Genomic DNA, 20,814 nt, shown 5'->3' on the forward strand with positions numbered 1-20,814 from the left:
CCCGTGGGGTGCTTTAGGAACCCCACAAGCTGCTGAGCTGCGTGGCTCAAAAACACACCGTGTGGATGCGTTGGGGGGGGTCCAAGCACCATTTAATGCTCCCTGTGTCACCCCTACTCAGCTGCCTGCCCCCCCTGCCCCAGCCGTCCCTGTCCGTGCCCTGCTGCCCTCCTTCAGCTGCCGCAGGTAGAACTGTGCCGCCAGCCGCTTGGTCATGGTCTTCAGCGCAAGGAAGGCAGCAGCGATCTCCCCAAGGAGGAAGGCCAGGGACAGGCTGTGCACAGCCATCTCCAGCGGCAGGCGGATGACGTGGCTGTCCGTCAGCAGGAAGAGCAGGAGGGGGAGCTGGATCAGGCAGGAGAGGAGGAGGAACCCGGCCAGCTCAGGCACCTGTGGGAGCAGAGGCCATCGGTGGGCTCGGGGACCCTCTCTGCCCCCAGAGCTCCCTTCATCGGCCATGCCGCTGCCCTCGGCACCCGGGTACTGGGGACGTCCCTGCCACGGGGAGCTGTGCCTGGATGGAGTTGGGTGCTGTTCAGCTAGTGCTGGACCATTGCACCCACAGCACAGGGAGGGATGCAGGAGGAGAGCACGTGGGTCCCCTTCGTGTCCTGCCTCCGGGTCCTGCCTGTACCTGCGATTCCCTCCCCGGCCAGCTCCAGGGGGAGCGGGTGGTCCTGGCCGAGGGGACATCCAGCACAGCCACAGCTCCCCGGGAGGGATGTTCCTTCCCGAGCACTTACCTTCTCCTGCAGGTTCCCCACGTAGCCCAGGTAGAGGCGGGAGCCCTCAGCCAGCGAGAGGATGAGGAAGGCAGCGACCAGCAGGAACTGGTAGTGCCGAGGCAGCAGGTGGAACTGCAGTGGGGGCACAGCCTCGTCCCAGCAAGACCCTGTGCCCACCTCCCTGTCCCCTTTGCCTTGTGCCCAGCTCTCTGTGCCCCCCTCCCCACGCCCAGCTCCCACCCGTGCTGGTGCCCAGCCCTGCCCACTCTGCCCTCCCAATTTAACCTTCCCGGCCTAGAAAGTCTAGTGGTTGTTCTCACGAGTTCATTTCTTGGAGCCAGTGGTGAGCTGTCGTGGCTGGTGGGGTACTGGGCACTTTGCTCAGGTGTGTGGGGACCCCCAGACTGTGAAGATTCTCCCCTCTCCTCCATGTGCCCAGGGAGGCTGGGTGGGAGCAGGCTCACACACACACCCCCCCCCACATCCCCGCATGGGACGGTACCTTCAGCTGCAGCATCATCCCCTCAGCCAGGCACCACACCGGGAAGTAGTAGACGTTGAAGTAGAGCATCATCTGGAGGGGCAGGCTGGCCAGCACTTCGTGGGCTAGGCAGGGCAGGCAGGGGTGGGCAGGGCTGCCCAGCCCCCCCCCCCCCCCCCGTGGCCTCACTGCCCAGATGGACCCTCTGCCCCGCAGCTCATGGAGGGGAGAGCAATGGCCCCTGCCGTGCCTGGGGGTGGCTGGGCAGCAAGAACGGCTGTTTGCAGCAAGGGTGCTTATTTTGGCTCCCCCTCGTCAGTGGGTGGGTGCAGGGACCCTTCGGGTGCTCCCGGCTCAGAGGCACCCGGGTGCTTTGGTGATGTGCTGAGCAGGCTCGCAAGGATGAAGCAGCAGCAACCCCCCCTCCCCCCGACCCCTCTGCCCCGCTGCCTGTACCTGGGCGGTAGGTGTGGGCAGCGCCGCTGTCCCGCGTCTTGTTGTTGATGAAGAGGGAGCCGCTGAACGCTGCCAAGCCCCGGCGGAGGTTGGGGGGCAGAGGTGTGTGCATGGCCATGGCTGCAGCCGAGCCCCGCTCGCCCCAGCCTGGCTCAGCTGGGATTAGCCAGAAAGTAATTAACGGGATGATGGGTTGGGTTAATGCGTGGGGCCACCCGGCCATTGGCTCCCCAGGGACAGGGCTGCTGAACCGGAAGATGTGGGGAAGGAAAAATCCCCCCCAGGACACCAAGCCCATGTGGGAGCCACAAGGATACAGAGCGTGTGTCCCCCTCCTCTGCAGCAGGTTGTATCCATCACTGTGATGGGGACGTGGCAGTGTCCCCAGCCCGTGCACCCCGGTGGGCAGCGCTCTGCTCAGCTGCACCCCCTCCCAGCCTGGTTGTATGAAGGTAATTATTGCTCAGAACTCCCTGACAGACGAGGATGCCTGGGGAGGGGATGATGCTCTTTGCCAGAAATGCTTCTTCAAAGCCTCTGGCCTCATGGAGCATTTTACTCATCGCTCTGAGCTTCCCTGCCAAGAAGAGCTGGAAATTTTCTGGCCTGGCATGGGAGGCAAGATGTGCCTGGAGAGGTGGCAGAGGGGACAATCCAGCCTTGCCCAGCTCCAGGACGTGCTCACCACCATTAAGCATTTGCCAAAGCGCTGGATGAGGGGTCCTGGGTCCAACACCACCCCGCATGATGCGGAGGAGCAATGCCTGCCAGGTTGGTGTCAAGGTGCCCAGCTGTGCCTGCAGCCTTGCCCGTGGCCCAGCACATGTCCTCAGGAAAGCCACGGTGGTGACCGGGGTTTCTTGTGTCACAGGATGATGTTCCCAGCCCCGGCTGAAACAACTCCTCTGTAAAAAGGGGGAATGGGACTTGTTCTCCACACTGCAGCCATAAGCTGGGTCCTTCCTCAGCCCCTGCGTGGTCTTCAGCCCCGCGAACACAGGGGTGATGCCCACTGTGCGTAGCTCATGCCAGCACTGGATGAGGCCCCAGCAGAGGCGAAGGAGTCAAAGACCATCGTCCTGAAAAACGAAGCGCCCTGCTGACCTGCCCAGGGCTGCAGAGGGTGCCAAGCCTTCGGGTGAGCATGAAGATGCCAAGCGGTGCTGGGGGAGCACGTGGGGCGTGGGAGCTGCCAGTCTCACCCAGCGTGGAAGACGTGCCCATGAGACCATGGGGAATCCACAGAGCTCCAGGGTGCCACCGTGGGGCTGGTGCCCCGGTGTCCCCAGACAGCCCAGCCAGCTCCCCTGGGGAGCTGCCGAAGCAAAGTCTGACCGTCCCCCCACCAAGGCACGGGATGCACAGCCCCATCTCCCCGGTGAGTGTACAGAGCCCTGCCCGGGGCAGCGGGAGCTGAGCAGCCATGGCCACCCCCATCCTCAGAGAAAGCCCTCACCCGCGCTGGGGACGGGGACATCGACATTTGTCTCTTGGGACCTAAGATGAGACTTGCAAGTTCACATCCCTTTGTGGATCCAGCAGATACAGAACAGGTCAAGAAGAGGACCCTGTTCATCGCTGCGTGCTGGACATGCACGTCCCTGCCTACCGTCCCCTCTGGTCACATCACCTGGGATGAACCTTGCAGTGAAACCAGAAGAGACCAACCGGAGACGTGGCAAATGACTGGTGCCATTTCTACCCAGCAAAGATCAGAAAGTCTGGAAATAAATACAGGTGAGCTGGCCACAAGCGGGAAGCCTCCAGAGAAGAAGTGCTCGCACCATCCTGCTGACCTGCAGAGGTGACCCAGGGCCTTGGAAGGAATCAGAGAGGATCCAGATCCCAAGAATAGTACTGCTTTTATTCACAGGGGGTGAATCAAATTAAAAATATAAATCCTCTCGCTTTAGGCTCAGGGTAAAACACTGACTGCTGGGGAAGAAACCTCCCCCAGGACAAAGCACTGGAGGTTCTCCAAGGGAGGGGTTTGTCCCCCAGCTCTCCTGATGGACACGGGGCTGTGGGCTGGCCAGGTCCGCTCCTGAGCTGGAGAAAAGGGTCTTCTTCCAGCAAGGGGCAGAAAACACGACAGCAGAGCACTGACATGGAAAGCCGAGGTGACAAATGCAGCCTCATCACTAAGCGACAGGAGGAACGAGTGACAAAGGCTGGAGGACAGCAAGAATACTCTGGCTGCTTTTCCTTGAGTAACATCTCAGCAGCAGCACTAATCCTGCGATCATCGTTAAGGAGAGAGACGTCACAAGGCTGGCTGGAAGGACGGCCACCAGGCTCAGAGGCTGCAGTCCGGCTGCTGCACCCCTCCAGGGAGCCCCTGCTCCGCACCCCGGGCACTGACCGGGAGCTGCCACTGCCCAAACCGAGCCCCGAGAGACGGGGAGCAGCGCTCCGGGCCCTTGTCAGCTCCGGGATGGGGAGAGGCTGCGGGTGCTGGGACAGGGACCGATGAGCTCCAGAGCCCTCAGCTTGGGCAGGGACCCACCTCTGCTGGGGGGGCTGGATGGGGCGACCAGCCTGGAGACGGAGAATGGGAAACACACCGGCTGTACAGGGAGCACCCGGCGTGACCCCATCTCCCTGGGTCCCCCAGGTGCTCCCCGGGGTGGGTGGGCAGGGGGAAGCCGTGGCAAGCGCTGCAGCCATGCAGAGAAGGACCAGAGGTCAGGCTCCATCCGTGGGGACGCACATCGGAGCTCTGCCAGGAGCAAAGAGGATTTGGGAAGGTGCAACAAAAGGCACTCACGCTGTTTACGGGGGTGAGGGATGTGCTTGGGGCAGACCCGCCTGGGGACCCCCCAGCCCATTGGCAGCATCCGCAGCCACACAGTGCCCATGTCTGCTGCCAGTGCCAAAGCCGTGCTCTCTGGGGGCTGTTTTTCCAGTGTCCCACGGGAATTGCAACAGCACCGGGACAGAGGAGCCATTGGTAGTCTGCTGGGAAGGTAAGTGCGCAGTGACAGGCTCCGGGTTCATCCAGGTCTCAAAGGGAGGTGACTCAGCCGTGGTGTCCCCGCTGCTCCGTGGAGCTGTCATCCCATCTCCCCACGGCGAGCGCAGCATCAGGAGGGCGCAGCCACCCGCGGCGTTAGGAGCCTTTCCCAGTTAGCCAAGACATATCTCCAGTTCTGAAAAAGAGAAAAAACCAGCAGCGCTGTGAGGTGTTTCCCAGCATGTGCAAGCAAACGTGGTCGGTGTGCCTGGGCGCTGCCCCCAGCACCAGTCCGGTCGTCGGTTGTCAGTCCCCATCCCAGAACCTGTGCTGCTTTGCGCAGAGGCACAGCCAGCCCAGGCAGTGCCCTTCCTCCGCTCTCACTCACACATCACTAAAACTGTCCAAAAACTTGTCTAGATTTTCGATTCCATGTAAAACTGAGTTCCAACAGTATTTTTTTAACTTAAAACAAGCCTTTCTGGCAATCAGCTGAAAATTCATGGAAAGCCACCGAACGACAGGCATCTCGCCAGCTGAGCAGGGTCCCAGCCGAAAGGCAGCTGCCCGTTCCTGGCAGATCTGGGCACCAGCACCCTGCAAAGGGGACGTAGCAGCCATGCCCACCCGCTCGCCCCTGGCGTGGCTCCTGCCACCCCCAGTCCCACCACCCAGCGCAACGGCATCACCCCCCACAAAACCAGCATGTAACCAGTGTCCCCACACGGGAATTAGGGACGTGGCTGTCCCTCCTGCCAGCCCTTCTCACCCAGCACACCCAGGACCCCGAACCGAACGTACTTGCCATGACGGACAAACAGCCTAAAAGGTGTGAAAGCAGCAGGAGACAGAGAGAGAAAAAACATTCAGGTTTAAGCGGTCTGGCTTTCTCCAGGCTTGCCGAGCTCCCCCCCGGGGGCCAGCAGCTCCCCCCTGCCACTGGGCTGCCCAGGAGATGCCACCTCCCTCCAAAGCCAGCAAAGATTTCCCGATGCGCCAGGGATGATGGGCACAGCCCTGCCCCGGTTGCTGGAGGCTGGGAGGACCCTCGCCGTGCTCCCCGTGCTCCCTGTGCTCCCCGTCCCAGGGTGTCCAGGGTGTCTGAGCTGGCTCAGGGCTGCCCGCAGGCTGGGAGCACTTTCTCTTTTGACAAAGTCTGCTTTTATTCCAGATGCGGAAACACCCCAGGGACAGGGACCCACACTCCCCCCTCATCGCTGATTCTCACTCAAAAGGCTGTTTCCTGCCGTTACCACCTCCCTGCCACTTGCCTTCCAGCACAGCATGTCCTGCACTCACACTCTGCGTGCTGGGGTACACGCTTTCCTGTGCAAAGTCTCAAAAACAAAGTGAAGGGAGAAAAACGCGCTTTGCCTATGAGCTACGCCCCAGTGAAGCAGAGGCTGAGACACCAAGAGCCAGCGTCCTGGCACCGCGAGCTCTCCGGGCTTTTGCTCTTGCAGAGGGTTGTGCATGGGCAGCACACCCAGCCCCTCTCTGCAGGTCCCCTCGACTGACTGGGTGCTGCCAGCGCCCGGTGGCAGTGAGCACCACCATCCCATCGAGTGTGCGCAAGGATTTGGGTCCTCGTGTTTAAGACAAACCCCCCATGTGTGTGTGGGATGCCAGACCTGGAGGCGGCTGGGAGGCAGCACTGGGGGGATGCAGCGAGCAGGGCAGGAAGGGAGATGCGAGAAGGGTACGGAGTGGGGAGCCGCGGAAAGCGCTGCCCAGTGCCCGTCGGGGTCCTGCCTCGGGGTGCTCAGCCCTGCCCCGCACCCCACGGCCATGCTCAGCCCCTGCCCTGGCACTGCCGGTTCCCGCAGCGCATCTACTTACTCCACATCGCGCTTTCGGATGGTCCTGCCGGCAGCCAGGACCTCAGCCACCTTGGACACAATAGGGTCGTAGTTCATGCTGGCCACAGCCACCACCTCGTCGCTCCTAGGGCCGGGCAGAGCAGAGCAGGTTAGGGCAGCCCCGGGTGGCCATGGCTCCATCACCCAAAAAGCAACATGCTGGAGAGAAGCAGGAAGCAAAGAGAAACACCCACTCCAGGGTCAGGACCTGTCCCAAGGCGTGAGCACCACAGGGACTGCTAGAGGTGTGGGACAAGGGACAGGAGAGGGCTCAGAGCTGGCCCTGCAGGCTGGCCTCACTGTGGTCTCACTGACGCTCACATGTGGTGTGGTGAGCATCACTACGGTGCCCAGGGGACGGAGACAGCTCTGGGTACCCCTGGCATCTGTGGGAAAACACCAGCAAAGGTGGATCTGATGGTGGAGAAAAGCCTGAACATCAGGAAGGATGCCCAGTGGTTGCTGCCATCCCTCCGCTGCTGCCCTGTACCGAAGAAGTGGAGAAGCGGGTGGTCGGGATTTTGCTGTGGGACACTCGGTTGTGCTGCTCCACATCCCCTTCCTGATCCCCGCCTCCGAGTGGGCAGTGACCACCTCCCAGCTGCTCCCCAGGCACGCACTGGGACAGCTAGGGTGTCTGACACCAAGGTTCCACCAGCCCTTGTGTGTCTGGCAGTATGTCTGGGATGTCTGGCAGTATGTCCCAGTCCGGCTGACCATCACCCACCAGGATGCCAATGCTGGTGGCACAATGCAACCTCAAAGGTTGAATGGGAAACAAATGAAGCGGAAGGGAAGAGGATGTAAAAACGTTGGAGGAGCTTTGACTAAAGGTCACAAGGCAAACAAGAAGGGCTCTTCTGCTTTGAGGTTTTCTGAGGTCAACCTGAGCATAAATCTTCAAAGACTGAACCAAGGAGATGACTCATAAAGATAACTGAAAAGACAAGCAATGTAAAGATCAGAGAAGGTGCATGGGTAAGATATTAAACACTGGTGATATTGTTGAGTAAGTTGAAGAGCAGAAGCAGCCAACAAATCAAGATCTGCCCAATAAATCACTGCCAAAAAGAGCTCCGTGACCAACAAAGCAAAGAGCAGCTGGCGGGGGTATGACATGTGCCTGGTTCCCAGGAGGAGGGGAGCAGAAGCCATGTTTCAGAGGACACTTCATCTCTGCGGAGCCATGGGAATTGAAGTCACCTCTCACAGCTGTCCCACAAAGCCACGGGGTAGCTCCATCACAGAAGATTATCTGTTTCAAAAGGCTTTGATTCCTTAATAAACTCAGGCAGTAACCAAGAAAGGGAAAGCAAGTTGGAGACAGAGCAGCCATCTGGCTTCCGCATCTGGGTGAGCACGGGAGTGCAGCGCAGAACAGGAGCCCAGAATCCTCTCTGGAGCCACTGGAGGATGTCCACAGCTTACTAAGTCCACACCAGCCAGACCCAGAGATAGACTGACACCAGCCAGGCTCCAGCACAGGGTGCTGCTCCATGGGAATGGTTGTGGGAAGTGGGAGCTGCCAGGAGCTCTAGAACGAGACTTGGATGCCATCGAAAATCCCATCTCAAGCATCCTTAGCTCACTGCAGAGATGGGTACCTATGGCAGAGGGGATTTTTGGTAGCCTGTGGCTCTTCCACCCAGCAGACGAGGTGAGAATAAGGAGTAACAGACAGACGTTGATGAGCAATACATTCACACCAGAAAACAGGCATCCGTGGCAAGCAGTGAGGATAATTAACCATCCAAGAAGATTACAAAGCACGTGTGTGTCCTGGTTGGAGCACTGTGGATGAGCACTGTGTCAACATGGTCTTCCCTTCCTCTGCAGGGTTCAACGCAATGGAAGTGGAGAACCATGAAGAAGACAACCATAGTAATTCCCTGGATCTCCCAAGACCTCTGAGGTCATGGGGGTGGGATGACATCGGTCTGTTCTGGCTGAGGTGCTGTGGTGAAGGCAGTGTCCAATGGGGACATCTGCAGAGCACCATCCTGTACACCTCCCGGCACAGGGCCTCACGCTGACCCCTCCACAGCTCACGCAGCTCTGACCAGGGATAAGTAAACAACTTGCTTCAAACTCTGGGGAAAAAAAGAGCCTTATTGTGAAAGTCGATGCTGAGGACACGCTCCAGGAGTGGGAACCACCAGCGGTTCGTGCAACAACCAAGGCAGCACACACCAGGAGGAGAAGAGTCCAAACCATCGGGTGGGCACGGCAGAAGGAAGCAGGAGGGGATGGTCAATTTGGGACAGTGTCCTCAGTCCAAAAAGCAGTTGCACCAACCAGAAAAACTATCACCAAATGAGAAAAAGAGGAAGAAATGCTCCCGGTCGCCTCTCACAGAAGCAGAGACGGGGACTTGATTACAGGAGAGCAAAGCAGCGGGACATGCACTGGCCGGCCCCCCGCCAGCCAGCGCTCCCCCAGTACCTCCGGCTCTCAGCGTGGGATGCCATCTTGGTACCCAGACGCCATCTCCGGGAGCCCCTCCTGGGTGGCAGAACAACACAGGGCTCAGCGGCAGACCCCCACCAAGGAGCTGCTGCTCACCGAGCCCAGCTTTGCTGCGTGCCAGCAGGTCTGCCCGGGCAGCCCTCACCCCCCGGCAGCCGGCAGCGGCACGCTGAGCACGGGGCTGGTGTGCAGAGCCGGGATTATGCACCTTGCTCGGGGCTTTCCTTTTGAAGGGGTTCTACAGATGTTTAATTCAAGCCATCTGACATTTCCTTTCTAATTGGGTTTGGGATAAATAGCTAAATGCTCTGGTATGGAAGGAGGAATAGAGGTTTCAAAGAAGATTATATGCTGAAAATAAATGTGCGCCAGTGCGGCTGGTGGATGCCCGGCCCCATAACGCTGCCTTTGCTGCACACAGGGGACCGCCAGCGAGGGCAGGGGACCCCAGACAGGGCAAAGCAATGGCTGCGGAGCAGCTTTGCAGGGGATGCAGCGGCAAAAGTACACACAACTCTGCAACCACCGCAGCAAAACTGCCGAAAATGGGTTTGTATCTTCCCCTGGCTCACACTCACTGAGCAAATCGTGTGTCTTAAAATGCTGCTTTGACAGTTACGTGATCTGAATGCACTTCGAAACATCGAGAGGGTGGGCAGTGACAGCCCCGTGGTGTGGCCGTGGGAGGGGAACGTCCCCTTGCAGCAGCTCTCCCCAGCGCAGGTGCTGCCTTGGCACGAACCCACCCTTTTAGGCCATTTTGGCCCAGGTGACAGCGAGCTCAGAGATGACCACATGCAGAGGGCCCCTGGGTGCCGGCGGATGCTGGAGGCCCATCGCCTGCAGCAGGTTTTTATCTGAGGTGCACAGGCACCAGGAGATGGAGGCTGAGTGCTGGGGACCCGGCTGGCTCGTGCCACAGGGTGCTGAGGTGAGCCCTGCGCCTCTCCACGCCCCACGGGCACATCCAAGTGCCAGGCTCCATCCTGGAGCGATGGGGGCAAGCGGCCAGGGGGATGCGGAGGGGAGGCCATGAGGGACGTTGGGCTGGGGGGCAGCGAGCCCTGGTGAGACAATCCCTGCAGAGCAGGAGCTGGATCCTGCCCAGAGCTCCCCCCGATCCCTGCCCGAACCTGCTGCCCAGGCTGAGCCGGACAGATGTTCGCTGCCCTGGTTTCACTCTTCCCATCCTTAGTATTAGAAAGCACTTGAAGAAATCCCCTCTGTCTCCAGGCATGAGGAGGTTCTGTGGCCATTTATTGCAGATTGGGATGGGACAACGGCAACAAAAGACTGAACAGCAGCAAATATGTTGGGGATAAATTCATGGTGCACGGTCTTGCCAGTCTAAACAACCAGTGTGGCTCAAGAACAGCAGAGGCAACACGTCCCAGCTGTCAACACGTCTCAGGAAAATATTCCCAGGTAGACCTGGGAGAGAGCTGAGTTTCCCTACAGATGTAATGAAAGCTCCTGGACTCTTGCTAACCTTCACAGGTTGTTAATAGACAGAAGAGGGTTTTTTGAGCTTAATTTGTCAAACCAGAAACAGAAATGGTGATGCCTGAGCTCGCGGTCCAGCCTTGGTCACAAATCATTAACACAGTGATGGCATGGGAAGGAAATTTTTGATGGGAATTGCCAGCAACAAATTAATAGAAGCCATTATCTGCTTTCAGATATTATGTGAACAAAGTGCTTACATCTGGCAGAGACATTAGGTCCAAAGACCAGTTTAACTTGCTATGTGCTTAGCACATCATTTCTCCAAGGCCTTTTATTAATGTCCTGCAAGCTCAGTGTCCAAAGAGGAATAAAATTGACTGACAGAAGCTCTGGCAAAAATATTTTCCAGCCCTACAGAACAAGCTTAGACGAATGCCTGTGTAGGAACATGGAGAAGAGAAATACTTACTTGGTATAAAATGCCACAAACTTCAGTTCATCTAAATCTCCCTGAATGACAACATCATCGAATCCTTCCCCATGGCCTGGAAGGCAGAGGAGAAGAAGTCGATTCAGCAACGGTTCCCCTGGATCCAGCTCTAGTGCCTCAGACACAGCGTTTCAACCCAGAGCTACACAAAGAGCATCCTGCAGTCACCCAGAGACCAGCACCCAAAGATGAGGGTACCAAAACCCACCCCTTCTTGTTCGGACACATGCAAGTTCAGGGAGACTGTTCACACTGGGCCATCCCTCATGACCACAGCCATCCACCCCTGCACCCTGTGGCCATGAGCAGACGGTTTCGGAGAAGATACCAAACCCCTCAGGAGCCAGGAAGGGGAGCAGACCCGAGGCAGAGGTTGGCACGGAGGGTCCACAGCAAGGGAGGTGGCTGTGGCTTCTCTGCCCCAGGACACGTCCACCAGCACAAACTCCACAGCAGCCTCGGGGAGCCCCTTACCTGCATATCGGATGCTCTTCCCGAACATAGCAGTCCATAAGTACGGGACTGTGCTGATCTCCATGCCGTGGGCCAGCATGTTCAGCGCAGCTACACGGCCTGGAAGAGAGAAGCAGCGCAATAAGCAAGGAAGCTCCACGCCGGGGCACGCATTGTGGTCTGCCCTCAGGTCACAGGACAGCATTGACATCTCTAGTCCCAGAGTACAGGGAAACCAAGACCTTCTGCTCAGGCTAACAGAAGAACCATGCACCAACAAGGAAACGCATCGCATTGCCGAGGCCGGGCTCGGACTTCTCCCTGGCACTGCAGCTCCTTCTGACTTGTCACCTTCACTGGCATGGGCAACATGCTCATGAGCCTATTTCAACCCAAATTCTGCAACAGTGACAGGGCTGAGAGCTTGCTGAGCTCCCACGGCAGACGGGGATGGGATGGATAAACCCCCTGAGGGCACGGAGACTGTTGGGGTACAGTCCCTGCCACAGCGGCATGTCTGGACCAGCACTAACGGGGGCTGTGTCCGAAGGCTGACTTTGGGGGTGTGGTTCCAAATCCTCTCACCCAGGGCACCCACCCAGACCTCAACCTCCCCACGGGGTTGTGGCCATGGAAAGCTCGAGGGCAGCCCATCACACCAGGGTTTCCAGGCTTGCTGGCAGGAAGGGAAGAAAGGTCTCAGCTCTGCAGCAGGCTCCTGGGCCAGCCTGGCAGCATGGGCAGCCCAGCTGGGGACATGGGCCCGAGCGAACATTAGAATCACAGAGTCATAGAATCACAGACTGGTTTGAGTCCATTCCCACCCCTGCCATGGGCAGGGACACCCTCCACCAGACCAGGTTGCCCAAAGCCCCATCCAGCCTGGCCTTGAACACTGCCAGGGAGCCAGGGGCAGCCACAGCTTCTCTGGGCAACCTGTGCCAGGGCCTCAGCACCCTCACAGGGAAGGATTTCTGCCTCACATCCCATCTCCATCTCCCCTCCTGCAGCTTCAGGCCATTCCCCTTGGCCTGTCACTCCCTGCCCTTGGCACCAGCCCCTCTCCAGCTTTCCTGGAGCCCCTGCAGGGACTGGAAGGGGCTCGAAGGTCTCCCCGCAGCCTTCTCTTCTCCAGGCTGAACAAGCCCAACTCTCTCAGCCTGTCTCCATAGTAGAGGTGCTCCAGCCCTCGCATCATCTCCGTGGCCTCCTCTGGACTCTCTCCAACAGCTCCATGTCCTTCTTGTGCTGGGGACCCCCGAGCTGGACGCAGCACTGCAGGGGGGTCTCACCAGAGCGGAGCAGAGGGGCAGAATCCCCTCCCTTGACCTGCTGGTCACACTGCTGGGGATGCAGCCCAGGACACGGTTGGCTTTCTGGGCCGTGAGCGCACATTGACGGGTCGTGTTGAACACATGAGCCAACACCCCCAAGTCCTTCTCCTCAGGGATGTGAGCTCCAAAGTGTCCCAGGGCAAGGAGAAGATCAGGTTCCTGCAGCACCTGCAGATGCCAGGGAGCACACGGCGTACGGGAAAGCCTGTCCCTGGGCACCTCTGTGTTTGTAATGAGGCATCGTTAGGCAACGCATGTCCAGAAGGCTGACAAACGAAGGCATATCGGACAGGATAAAATGGTTCACACGCTTCAAAATATTTAGTACAACTACGTGGTTTCCCGGCTGGCAGCTGTCTTAGTCTCTCACTAGAGGGCTTGGGAATTTCCCGGGATCTGGAAAAGGCTCTGTTCTGTAAGCAACCTGCTGCTGCAAAGCAAAGGGACTGGAAAGCGCCTACCGTGCATATGGGCCATCTGCCAGTGGGGGACATTCACTTTCTTATTATTCCTCAAGGCCAGCGGGAACGTGACAGCGTCACCGGCTGCGAAGACCCCGGGGATGTTGGTTTGCATCATCTGCAGGGGGGAAGCAGAAGTGTGTGTCGGTGGGGTTTGCACCCTACACAAACAGAAACCGGGAACTGCTTTAGGGCTGCCACAGTCCCCAGGAACACACGGACAACCGCTGTTCGGCTGTGGGACCCCCAGGGGGGATGTGATTTGGCATTCTTCTCTTTCAAAGTAGACCACGCAGGCAGGGACCCACAGCATCCCTCTGCCAGGGGTTCCCTGGGGAAAAGAGACATGGACTGGCGTCCTGGAGCCCCTCTTAGAAGACCCAGGTCTGTCTGTTTGCAAGCAGAGCCTGGCTTATTGCACATATGAGCAAGAAGCACAGGGGTGGGTGGCAACGAGCCCCCGCCACCCTGAGACACTGCTCGCTCACGGCACACACCACCCATCAGCACCAGCACCGCTCCCATCGGAGTCACTGGTGGTGGGGAGGAAAGGTGAGATCCTTTGGCATCCTGGAAAAGGTGGATCTTTCCCCATTTCTTTCCCCTCAGAATACCCACACCGTTCCAGGAGAGCTCAGAGCTGGACCCAAGCCGCAGCACCCAGGGCTGGGATTTGCAAACCCCCCACTTGCAGGGGGGGCTCCCAGGCGCTCCAGCATTGTGCCTCCAGCATTTCAGCACCTCGGCGGGTGAAACGCCCCTGCGACAGCAGCGTGGAGCCCCTGGGAAGCTTCTCTTGGGGGAGAGGAGCCTCAGCTCCTCCTGCCCTCCCCCCGGCAGCGGCTGCCCCCCCGGGCTCACCTTGTTGACCACGATGAAACCTTTGGAGTCGATGTTGATGCCGCTCTGCTTGAGAAACCCTGTCGCTGGGACTGCGCCTGCGGGAGAAGGCAAGGGGTGCTGGTGTGGTAGCCGGTCACCCCCACACCCTGGGGGGGTGACCAGCAGATCCCCCCCCCGCCTGGACAACCTGTCTGCCCCCAGGGAAAGGCGTCGGGCTGCTGTGGGAGCGGGGAGCAGAGCCAGGCACCCCACATCACCCCCCGCACCCCCGGGGTCCTTACCGCCCTCCAAGCCATCGGCACACCGCTGTGATCTGCTCACCACCTTTTTCTAATGCTTCAAGATAATTTTCAATCCACTTCTCTTTCACAGATATTTTGAAAAAAATATAAGAGGGAGCCCTCAGGTTTCCAGACAGGGGTCATCCACCTCCCCCACAATCTGGACCTTTTCTTCAGCTTTCATTTTCCTTTTTTGATTTTTTTTTCCTCTAGCCTTCACAAATCAGAGTAGTCAATAAACAAAAAAAGCAGAATTAAACTAATTCTGTGATTCTCCCAGTCTGCAACATTCTGAAAAGTTACAGCGTGAGAAAGGGATTCTTTTTTTCCCCTAAGTGTAAAGGAGGAAAATACCCTCTTTGACGGCAGCAACAGCAATAAAAAACCAATAAAAAAACAGAGAAAAAAAATTCAATTTTGGGAGGCTTTAAAAAAAACAACTTGAGAGGATGAAATTGGTTTGAATGTTGGTGTTTGGGGTTTTTTTTGGAAAAACCTAAGCCATTACTATTTTCCAAATACATTTTCAGTTGCATTTTGGGGTGGAGGCTCCAGAAAGGTTTTTTTCAGCTTTGTTATGCAGCCTCGTGCGGCAGCCGAGCGGGGCTGGCACATCACCCCTGGCACCCCCATCTACCCGGCCCCGTCGCTGCCACGTCCCCTCCAGCTTCTCCCTCGCCGAGCAAAGCACCGCCAGCCCGCCCGGCTCCGCAGCAGCAGCCGCCCCTTACCAACACCGACAACACACACGTCGGCACGCAGGACCTTCCCGCTCTTCAGCACAACCTCCTTCAGCTGCACGAGACACGGGGGGACATTGCGGTTATTTTAAGGACAAACACACACACCCCCGTAGCAGCAGCAAGCCAAGCTGGCAGCTTGCTTCATTTTTGACGTGCAAGGTGCCCATAATTCCTTGTAACGGCCAGGAGGAGGGTGGGAGTGATGGAAGCACCATACACACCGCGCCGGAGCACAGCTGTTCCTGGGGGCTAAGTCCAGGAATATGAGTTTTGGGGGCTAGGAAGGAGTAGAGGGCAAAACCCCAGCGGGGAAGGGAACAGCAGCCCTGGGGGGATGCCGTGGCGGTGCCCCTGGGGAGCCCCCACCCGCTCCCTACCTTGCCCTCCTGCTCCCGCAGCTCCGACACCTCTGTCTGCATGTAGAACTTCACCCTGTTGCTCTCAAACATCTGGTGGGGGGGACATGGGACAGAGCAGGGGACATCAGGACCGCGAACCACCCCTGCTCCTGGTGTCCCCTGCCCCCTGCCCACCCTCTGGCTCGCCTCGACCCTGCAAAGGGGGTCGGCAGCACCTCCGTCCCCAACGCGTGTCCAGAAGAAGGTGCTCTACAGCACGTGGACCAAGAGAGGGAAGACACAGCCCATTCTTTCTAGTGACTGCTAGACATCACATCAATAAACGTCAAATAACAAATTAATTAGTGCAATAAGTGAAACAAGCAGAACCCACTCTGTCACCAAAACCACCCCCCAGATGGGAAAGTGAGGTCACCTTCATGACAGCACGGCCAACCCTCTCCCCAAAGAACTTCTTGAAGGGGACTTCCTCCAGCTCCACCAGGGACACCGAGTGGGCCCTCTCCGCGAGGTAGGCGGCCACCTCCATCCCTGGGGAACAGAAGCAGGTCCGAGCGGCCGCAGGAACCCCCCCGGCACTGGCCGCAGCGGAGGAGCAGCCTTGCCCACTCCTGGCTGGGGAGGTTGGAGCTGCTCTACTGGGAGATCTGGGGTGCCACCAGACCTGGGGGCCTCAAGGGACCACACCATTTTGGGTGAGATTCATCACTTAAGGCAATTTGTTCTTAGATGCAGGCTTCAAAAACCAAAGGGAAGAACTGGGCATGACAAAGTCCCAAAGTGCCCCAGGAAGCCATAGCCGTTGGAGCCATGGACCTGAGATGAGGGAACCCTTCCTCGGACAGCTGGGACTGTCTCAGCAGAGGGGAAGAGCTGCAGGCTGAAAACAGCCCTTGTCACTAGCTGTTTCCTCTGATCAGAATGCGACAGTTTTGGTGCTGGTAATTGCATGAGAACCTTCACCAAGACATTTTCTGTCTATGGGGTGGTTTTTTTAGAAATGGATCTTTGTGATGACCTGCAGTTTGCAATTGGCCTTCCACACCACCTGCTTTTCTGTAGATGGGGTTGATTGAGCCAGTAAAAGAGGATTATTTTTTTTAAAAAAAAAGAAGAAAAACAAATACTGAACATATTATAATAAATTCCCTGACTAACAACCATTTACGCTTCAGGCTTGCAGGACCCACAATAATTTTGTTAGAACCATCAAAGAAATTGTAAGATTTTTCCTGTGTTTTTTTTGAAAATTCACCACTCTGCTAAAATGTAAAAGAGAAATAAACGCACAGGCTTTCACCTACCAACAAGACCCTCCCAACTGAAGCCAAATCAAGACATGCCAGATTTGAAACCCTCCAAGCACCAGTACTGGACTTGCCGTATGCTTTTCAGACTGGGACAACAATATCTGAATGGCCCAGCCTCTCCAGGAAAATCAATTTCTTCAGCAAGGAGATGTCCTTACCACCCACCTGGAGCTGGAGGTTGGACTACCCCGAGGGCCAGTTTGGGGAGGGGGGTTACCTCTACCTGGGCGGTGACAAACTGGGCGAGGGATTGGGACCGTCTGCAGGCAGACGTGGACAGCTGAGATGCGGCCACCTGCGGAGTGAGTGCTCACCCAGGAAAGATGCTCCCACAATAACCACATTCTTGCTCGTGGCCAGCTTCACAACACGGTTGGCATCTTCGGGTGTCCGGATGTTGAAAACGTTTTCCACCTCCTTGCCTTTGCAGCTGAGAGCTTTGGGCCTGAAAAACACATGTGGAGGGCGATGCAGGTGCTTTTTTTGACCCCGTGGTGGCAATCGGGACTGCAGATCCCCTGTCCAGGGCTCCAGCAGCATCTCAGCCTTCCCTTTTTTCACCTTTGGGCTGGAGAAATAACATGGAAAAACCAAAAGGCTGATGGACAACGGCCAGAGCATGACCGTGAACACCGGTGCAGCAGGGGCTGCTCGGCAGCTGCCCCCGACGCCATCCACGGACCGGTGTGCCAAGGGCTGGGGCAATGCAGCACACTGCAGGACAGGTACTGCTTTGCAAGCTGGTGCTTTACTGCTGGCATGTTGTAAAATTTTCAGAAGCTTAATGGGACACAGAAAACTCACTCTGTCCTCCAGTAGACGCTTTGGAGCCAGATATTGAACTTTTCATAAGCCTCTGCAGATGCAGGTTCCACTATCTGTTCCCAAGGGCACGCTGCTGATTCTGTAGCAGTTTAATCGTGTTCTCCTCATGCACTGCCTGGAGCCTATATATTTTTAAATATCTGGCCCCTGCATACCTGACTCACATCTGGAAATGGGACAGATGTTGCTAAATAATTTAGTTACCTTAAAAGCATTTACCCAGTGCATCTGGAGCTTGTGCATAAGGATTTTGAAATTATTGCCAAAGGCTTAATACTCTTTTGAACCTAATGAGGTGGCTGGTGCAGACGGCATTTTGGCTGCAGCGCTGCACAGCCCACCACCAGCCGTTAGCGCTTGCAGGGGCTGTTGCTGTTACTGCTGGCACACAGGGTTGCAACGGGAGTCCCTGCTCTGGCTGTTCTACAGCATCCTTTCCCTAGACGATAAATTTTGCAGGGGCTGCATTTCTGCTACTTCATTTTGTGGCTTGGCGTTCGGAGCACAGGGTGCCACGATGCCTCATTTTCACCTTAAAGTGCCAATTTTGACAAATCCCCTATTGAAAACAGAATGACCCACTACTTCCAGGGCACTAGGGACAATGCCAGTCTTGGGTGATGCTCTGCGCCCCAGCAGCAGCTGTGAGGAGCAGGACAGGCCCATCGGTGCTGCCTTTCCCTATGGCTGGACCAGGTTTCAATTTGGAAAACCTCCCTCCTGGGTGCAAAGCCTGATAAAGGGGTCTGTTAGCTGGGGCAACAGCAACACCTAATTAAGGCTGCAACAGAGAAGCATTAAGCTTTCATTGCCAAGAAAGATCTTAAAAGGTTGGCAGGAAATGAAAGATGGAAATTCAGATGGATGAATTCTTGTCAGGGTTGAGTATTACTGAGGGGTGAAAAGCAGAGCCATGTGGCAAAAGCAGCCTCTAAAAAAAAAAAATCAGGATACATTTTGGAGGCTTTTGTTAAAAAAATGTATTCAAGGTCCTGGGCATTAATTTTAATATTCTAAGATGTTGAACTCAGTGGGAATTTCCCATGTCTCTCCCATAGTCTCTCGAGCCAGCCCCCAGGGAACAGGGTGCTGCTGGCAAACTCCTCCACCCTTTCAAATCTCAGTTCTCTATCAGTTTCTTTAACATTCAACAGCCCACGCACCACGACTGCTTCAGTGGGTACTTCTTGCTAACACCCTTTTGACCTTGACGCTGACCATGACACCACCCCAGGGAGCCCATCCCGCAGCCGTCCCCCCAGCTCCCGTGACTGGTGGTTACCTGCCTTCCAGGTGACCCTGCGGTGGCACAGAGGCTTTGGCTGAGCAGACATACCCAGCACGGCTTTACAGACAGAGATATATATCATATAGATACATATGACAGAGAGAGATAGAGAGATAGGTAGGAAGAGATAGATAGACGGATAGAGAGGTAGAGAGGTAGAGATAGAGATAGAGATAGAGATAGAGACAGAGATAGAGACAGACAGAGACAGAAAGACATAGACATAAACATAGACATAAATGTAGACATAGACATAGACATACACAGACATAGACATATCCAATAGGTGTTCCTTGCCTTTTCTGCAAATGCTCTTGCAAACAAATTCAGTGTCCAAATTCAAACACCATATTTGACCCCTTATCTGCAGGCACAAGCTCCTCACATTCTCAGATAAAACAGTTTCTCTTGATCTTTAAAATGTTTGTTTGTAGCTTACATGTTTCCAGTTGCTATCAGCAGCTTGTTGTATTCCATCTTAAATCCATCCTTGAACACGGCTATCTTGTTCTTGATATCCACAGCCGCAACCTGAAATCATTCCTAAATAATGTTAAGGGATGAAATCCCAGGCGTTCACTAAGCTCCCAGCCCATCCAACTTGTCTGGCAGGCTTCAGTCCCCTGTGCTCCTGCCCACAGCTTAGCGAACCCAGACCTTAAATATTCCTAGCTGCCTTTTCACAAATCCTTGAAGATCTCCCAGTATAAATAAAATAATGGGGAAAAATTAAACCATCACTGTCTGCACAGCTGGCAGGCTGATTATCCTGATCAGAGGCCAGTTCGTCACCCCAGATCCATGTGAGGATGCTCGCAAACGGCAGGTAAGAAATGATGGTCACCACGGAGTTTGCGCAGGGCAGGAATTGCATTAACTGTGGTTTTGAACAAGCACAGGCAACCTGCGCTCTGGGGCGTGAAACAGGGGGGCTGGGGGAGACCCAATGTTTCTGCAGCAGCATCCAGTGAGCCAAGGACAGAGACAGCTGCCACACTTCCTAAACACAGCCTTTGCGTACCAGCACTTGCAGAAGACAGCCTGCAGGTAAACATAGGACTCTCCTTACCTGCATTTCGGTAAGGACTTCGATGCCGTAGGTGCGGAAGAACTCCTTGGGGCGCAGGGCGATCTGCTCCGGGTGGGAATCCATCGACTGCAAAAAAAAAAAAAAAAAAATTTCTGTCAACCACCGTGGGTTGAACAGGCAAGTGGAGAAATGCCTGTTACCAGCACAAGTCAGTGGTAGTCTGAAGTCAGTCCTTATGGCATGTTCAGTGCTCGGTGCTCTGGAGATGGTAACGGGGACGTTGCAGCACACCAGGGAGCGGGTCATGGTCCGAAGGGGACAAACAGGCACAGTCAGGTGGGACCTCAGGACAGACTGAGAACAGGCGTTCAGCAAGGCAGAGGAAGGACAATGCTGCGGTTTCAAGAGGCAAGAAGTCTGCTGCTTACAGCTTGACATGCTCTTCCTCTGATGACTCTTTCCAGGGTTAGTCCCACTCACAACAGGATTAAGAAAAATCCCCTTTTTTTTCTAGCCTGTTCCCAAAAATTCTGCCTTCTCTTCCACAGGCTTTGTGTACCTTCCAAAAGCAACTACAGCTGGAGGTGTCTACTGGAGAGGTTAACAAACCATGCATAACATCCCTGGCGTGTGAGATGTTCTTACCATTCAATGGCGAGCGGAAAAGGCAGTCTCGCACGGCAGGGATAAGTGTTTCAGAGAGCTGCCTGGCTGGGACAGGGACTGCGAGCTTCTCCAAGCTCCCCAGCACAACCTCTGTGACTCTTGGATGCAGGTTTCACCCAGCTGCTCCTCACCCCAAGCAGGTCTTGTCCAAGCACCGAAATGGCTTGAATGCTCTCAAAAAGCCACGTGCATATTTGCCTTCCTTTGAAAAATCACTTTGCCTTGGGGCTGGAAGCAGAGTTAGATGCTGTGATTGCAGAGCACCAGCCCCCATAGATAAACATCCCTTGCACAGAGGGGAATACATACACCGCCTGTTCTTATGTTACCTCCAAGCTTCAAGAG

General features: G+C 56.1%; 2 protein-coding genes across 3 annotated transcripts in view; both read right to left on the reverse strand.

Annotated features, from left to right (window-relative positions):
- Window positions 1-117: 117 nt before the first annotated feature.
- LOC104638394 (transmembrane protein 17B) lies at window positions 118-1,780 on the reverse strand. Its single transcript, XM_075769932.1, has 4 exons — window positions 1,663-1,780; window positions 1,228-1,331; window positions 744-857; window positions 118-390 (listed from the first exon to the last, which is right to left on the reverse strand). The coding sequence occupies exons 1-4, from the start codon at window positions 1,778-1,780 to the stop codon at window positions 118-120; spliced, it is 609 nt and encodes a 202-aa protein (XP_075626047.1).
- A 1,727-nt stretch (window positions 1,781-3,507) lies between these two features.
- Window positions 3,508-20,814, reverse strand: part of AIFM3 (AIF family member 3) — a 46,339-nt gene continuing 29,032 nt past the window's right edge. The window contains exons 9-21 of one of the 2 annotated variants that reach the window (XM_075769743.1): window positions 19,843-19,929; window positions 19,213-19,304; window positions 16,975-17,105; window positions 15,766-15,881; window positions 15,369-15,440; window positions 14,980-15,043; window positions 13,986-14,062; window positions 13,125-13,242; window positions 11,351-11,449; window positions 10,856-10,931; window positions 6,455-6,559; window positions 5,417-5,437; window positions 3,508-4,811 (exon numbers count right to left, since the gene is read on the reverse strand). In XM_075769743.1, the coding sequence (XP_075625858.1) occupies window positions 4,772-4,811; window positions 5,417-5,437; window positions 6,455-6,559; window positions 10,856-10,931; window positions 11,351-11,449; window positions 13,125-13,242; window positions 13,986-14,062; window positions 14,980-15,043; window positions 15,369-15,440; window positions 15,766-15,881; window positions 16,975-17,105; window positions 19,213-19,304; window positions 19,843-19,929 (1,098 nt within the window). In that variant the 3' untranslated portion in view covers window positions 3,508-4,771. Of the gene's footprint in view, window positions 4,812-5,416; window positions 5,438-6,454; window positions 6,634-10,855; window positions 10,932-11,350; window positions 11,450-13,124; window positions 13,243-13,985; window positions 14,063-14,979; window positions 15,044-15,368; window positions 15,441-15,765; window positions 15,882-16,974; window positions 17,106-19,212; window positions 19,305-19,842; window positions 19,930-20,814 lie in introns of those variants that run through there. The other variant, XM_075769744.1, reaches the window with a different exon arrangement.

The sequence above is a fragment of the Balearica regulorum genome, chromosome 17 (genome assembly GCF_011004875.1).
Source record: "Balearica regulorum gibbericeps isolate bBalReg1 chromosome 17, bBalReg1.pri, whole genome shotgun sequence".
In the NCBI taxonomy this organism is placed as follows: domain Eukaryota; kingdom Metazoa; phylum Chordata; class Aves; order Gruiformes; family Gruidae; genus Balearica; species Balearica regulorum.

What these genes read in the sequence shown, in the direction of transcription:
- LOC104638394 (XM_075769932.1), bottom strand. Translation starts at nt 1,780, where the DNA reads ATGGCCATGCACACACCTCTGCCCCCCAACCTCCGCCGGGGCTTGGCA. An exon ending in TGCCCACACCTACCGCCCAG is followed by an intron (nt 1,332 to 1,662) that starts GTACAGGCAGCG and finishes TGCCCTGCCTAG; the next exon opens with CCCACGAAGTGCTGGCCAGC. An exon ending in GGATGATGCTGCAGCTGAAG is followed by an intron (nt 858 to 1,227) that starts GTACCGTCCCAT and finishes CCCCCACTGCAG; the next exon opens with TTCCACCTGCTGCCTCGGCA.